This window comes from Somniosus microcephalus, chromosome 11 (genome assembly GCF_052327205.1).
Source record: "Somniosus microcephalus isolate GS21.2 chromosome 11, FLI_Smic_1.0, whole genome shotgun sequence".
NCBI classification, from domain to species: Eukaryota; Metazoa; Chordata; class Chondrichthyes; order Squaliformes; family Somniosidae; genus Somniosus; species Somniosus microcephalus.
In genome coordinates, this window is record NC_140997.1 from 143,408,281 (window position 1) to 143,412,878 (window position 4,598).

The following is a 4,598-nucleotide window of genomic DNA, read 5'->3' on the forward strand; positions in this document are numbered from 1 at the left end:
GCTCCAGTTTCTGTCGTCTCTCCTTGTAACTAAAGGAACTCAGCCCTGGTATCAGCTCAGTGTATCTCTTCTGCACCTTCTCCATGGCCTTGACATCTTTCCCAAAGTAAGGCGTCCAAAACTGGACAACATGTTCTAACTGTGGCCTAACCAATGATTTGTGTAGGTTTAACATGACTTCGAATTGTCCCCTGACTCTTTGCATTATGCACATTGCTGTGGTCCAGGAGCACAGGGACCTACCTGAGGGGGAAAGGTATAACCTGCCTTCTCTTACAGGTAAAGGCTAACTCAGTGAAGCAGGAATTTGAGAAGCAGGACGAGCTGAAACGCTCGGCGATGAGGGCAGTAGCAGCTCTACTCACCATCCCGGAGGCCGAGAAGAGCGCGCTGATGGCGGAGTTCCAGTCGCAGATCCGGTCCAACCCCGAGATGGCGTCCATTTTTGAAAGCATTCAGAAAGACAACACGTCAGCGACTAGTACAGATACAATGGACCTCAGCTAAAAAAAGAAAGTAAATCAAAAGGATCTGAACAAGATGCCTTGGCTTCATAATTAACTCCTGTGTGAAATATTATTTATCTTGCCATTTGGGTTTTTCCTGTTGTTGCAGCACCTCCCATCAGCGCTCTGGCTGGTACTATGGGCTGGTTGTCTCAGTGTTGCCTTTGCATGACTTTTGTTTCTGGATATTGGTGCTCACAGTACAGTCCAGACAGTTTCCTCCCGCCCGCCCCCCCGGAATGATTGATGGTCGTACTTGGACACACTCTGCCCCCCTCCACCCCTTCTCCCAGCCCCCCGGTGGGAAGGAAGGGCAAGGGCTGTGGGGGGGAAAGCCCACAGCCCTTGCTGGCATAACTCAAGTGACCTCATGAGGCTGAAAATGAAACTTATTGAGTTGGAGATGTGTCTGTGGACCAATTGGCTTTGTCACCCTAACCAAACAAGCATCTCAAATTTGGCGGTACTTCTCATCTGTCCCATTTTACTTGTATGTCCCAACATGGCAGAGAGAAATCGCAGCAGCGGATTTATCGGTTCCGCTGTAAAATTGTGTGCTCGCCCCAAGCACTGACCTGAATTCCACCATTTCAATTATGGACTGGCTGATTCAGTGCATGACCTCAATTCTGGATGTAGTGTTCATGATACAATCTGGAAGATTACCCCACCTACCATGAGAATGCCGGGGCTCCTAGGAACAAACAATGGTCGCACTTGGATTCCTCCCCATTAGGAAGGGAAAACTGGCTGTGTAGGGAGATTTGTGTGTGTGGGTGAGGAAATGGCTGGGAGAAGGGGAAAGAGTGGACAACTTAATGAACAAGACTGCTGGGTGGCAGTTACCAGACTAGCACAGACCCTTGTGACCTCGAGTAATGTCAAGGCACAGCAACAGTAACCCATGTAATTGCAGCCTGACCATCACTATTCTGTATGGATGAACCCTTTTTAGTCACATTGGGCCGAGCAATTCTGGGTGCTTTCAAGCAGCTTGTGTGACATGAGCTGTAGCTGTGAGCACCACTGCCTTGCAGTTGTGCATTTTCCTGGGATATTGGCGCAAGATCGATTGAACTTTCCATTCGGCCCAGCCAAGGTTGGGGAACGGTCATGTGGGTCCTAGCCCTACATGGCCCACAGTGTTGGTACAGAGCATCCCACACTGTTCCCAGGCTCTACTGTTGTAAAATACAGATCTGCTAACCTCAGATTCTCAGTCTTGGGCATTTACAGCGTTATAAGGTGCCAGGATCATTCATAATCACACATGCTCCTCCAGCCACGACCGTCACCACTGCTCCTTGGGAGGAATAGATGAGGCAGATTTTTCCAATCTCACTCGCAGTCCTTGCCCCAGACAGATTGACATCCTTGCCAAGGTCTATTCATCTGGCAAAACCAAAAGAAGTGACAAGTAAACTGAAGGGGTCAGTAGTTTAGGACTTGAGCATCTAGATGGTGGCTTGGAGGCATATTGGGTTCTCTTGGCCATAGTACTCTGGGCACAGGATGTTCCATTTAGCGGTGCTCGCTCAGATTCTCCCCCCACCCTAGTTCATCCCCGATTAAGTACGAGGCGTTACTTGTAAGCCAGGCTTTTCTTCAGCTCTCAACAGCCAACCTCTTCTGGCGAGGACTACGTTACAGACTCTGCTCATAGCTGTTAGGTGACCGTTTCAGTCCTTACAGATTCCACATTGAAAAAACATTGGTTTCAAAGCAGTTTATTTTTGCTCTGGGAGCAGTTCATTATGAATGAAAACAGTGAATTGCTGATGCAGGCAAATCAACCCCCTCCCCTTCTATAAATCAAACTGAGTTAAGTTAACTCAGTGCCAATACAGATCTCAACTGAAGCAAATGCATATTCTACTCCCTTGCTCTATTACACTGCTAATTTGGGCAATGCTAAATGTCATGTGATACAAGACCTCGCTCTATGTTCAACCTTTTAAGAAAAAATAAAATCAGTGAATCAGATGGAAGAAAGTCCATTCACTAACGCACTGTTAAACCTGGGATCCTGGGGTGAAGCAGCCTACTCTGGCTCCCAGTGTCAATTTTCAGGTATTCATCAGTATTGGATTTAACCAGTTAAAAAATGGGAGTGCTTGGGTGCAGTAATGGTGATCAACCCCTAGATGTCTCTAGAACGGCTTGTAAATATATCACCCATTAGTTACCAAATGTGCTGCTGGCATCTAGTGCCAGTATGCTAATACAGCAGCAGCTGTCACATGTACAGAATTGTGTTGGCAGACTGCTTAGCGTTAGGTATGTTCAATCTTTGTTGTGCCCAGTGGAATGTTAGCTGTCCATCAAGCACTGGGGCAGATGGAGCGCTGCTAAGCAAGTCTCATGGTATCTTGCATCTATAAGCTTAAAAACACAAGATGACTTGAACAGTTTGCAAGTTATAACTGTGATGTTTTTTGAACCTGATCAGCTACAAAGTGCACTGGAAGGCTGTGCCACTGAAAGCAATATAGTGAGTCGTTTGCAACTTTTCCATTTTTTAAAAAAAAAAGTCAAAGGCGACTGTCACTATGGCGTGTTATATTAAAAGTTCATAAATATTTTGGAGCGAGTGGTATGAAAATAAAGGTTGAAGCACGGGGTTGTTTGTGTGGGCTGTTGTCATGTGTGCCTTGTTAGAGGGGTGGAGGGATCTTCTGGGTTAAAGTGACACTCTGCTGCACAATTCTCCAGCCTACCTGTTTGACACAGATTGCCTCGAGTGGTTTAACCTGCATCTGTTAAGAGAAACTAAAGTAGCTCAAGATAAGTGACTTGCATCACATACGGGCTTTCCTGTAACCCCTGCCCAATGCCTCCTCCATAGCCAGGTGACTAGTGGCAATTCAGCAGGGTGATGATTGATCCTCTGTCCTACCACTTCATAATGCTGCCTGCCAGTGTGGCAGTATTTTTAGCTGGTGCTTACTCATTGAGCCAGGGGTTTGGTATGGGATGTGGATGTTGTCCCGTGGATGGCAGTCTGTATTTCTACAGGACAAATTGCTTCAGAAGAGGTGCTGCTGATCCTGTTCATTTCTCCTCCTCCTTGAGATGGGAGTACACGGCTTTAACAGAGTGCATTGTCAGCAGGCGAGTGTGTCAAAAAAAGGCAAGCAATGCACCTGCTACTGAAGTTGGAAACTGATTTATGTTAACTGCAACAAACTATTCATAATGCCATTTAAAAAAAAAACTAGTCTCACTTCCCTGATGGCCTAATAGTGCAGTACTGAGCTGTACCTTTCCAAGGTCCTAATCAATCCCAGACTGATTGCTACCGAGAGGAAAGGAGGGGGTGGGTTTATGGATGAGAGGGGGGGGCTTAGGAGTATGTTAGAGGTGTGTTAGTGGGAGGGACCATGTGGGGCTTGGAGGAAGGGGCTCAGATAGAAGCTAAAAGTGGCCTGTGATAAACTCTTTCCATTTAGGAGTTGTACAAGTTTTCCGACAGGGACACTTTTATCACTACCTTTCAAGAAATCAGTGGCATTCGACAGTCCAATTCCTGGGCACAAGGTGCAATGGCGAGATTCATACCAGCACAACTTCCAAACAAAATATGCCACAGCTGCCCATTGGCTGGTGGGAAGCTGCAACACGTCAAATTTTTCCACAGCACAGCAATTATCCAACGCTGACATAAATGACCATTCTCTTTCCAAGCAACTTCTCAATTTTCTTACATGCTTTTAATAAAAGAAAGATCTTGGTCTGTTAAAGGACTTCCATCCATCTCACATGAAAAGGCCAATGCCATCCAGGACATGTTTCATTCAGCCGTCAAGGCGCCATACACCTGGAATTCCCTCCGCCTCCCTCTCCCCTCTTTAAGGCCCTCCTTAAAACCCACATCTGACCAAGCTTTTGGTCACTTCTCCTACTATCTCCTCCTCTGTCTCATCCATTTTTGTCTGATTACACTTCTGAAGCACCTAGAGATATTTTTCTACAATAAAAAGATGCTATATCACTGCATTGTAAACATGTGTTCAACAGTGATAAGACACTTAATTGAAAGTAAAAGAATGTGAAACAACAACTGGGACAACCTCAACACAAACAATCAGAATG

The 4,598-nt window shown here is 46.0% G+C and overlaps 1 protein-coding gene across 1 annotated transcript in view; it reads left to right on the top strand.

Moving 5' to 3' along the window:
- LOC147110922 (cullin-associated NEDD8-dissociated protein 1-like) overlaps window positions 1-3,126 on the top strand; it is a 54,743-nt gene extending 51,617 nt beyond the window's left edge. The window contains exon 15 of the mRNA XM_086001328.1: window positions 280-3,126. Within this exon, the coding sequence (XP_085857454.1) occupies window positions 280-507 (228 nt within the window). The 3' untranslated portion in view covers window positions 508-3,126. The remainder of the gene's footprint in view (window positions 1-279) is intronic.
- Window positions 3,127-4,598: the final 1,472 nt, after the last annotated feature.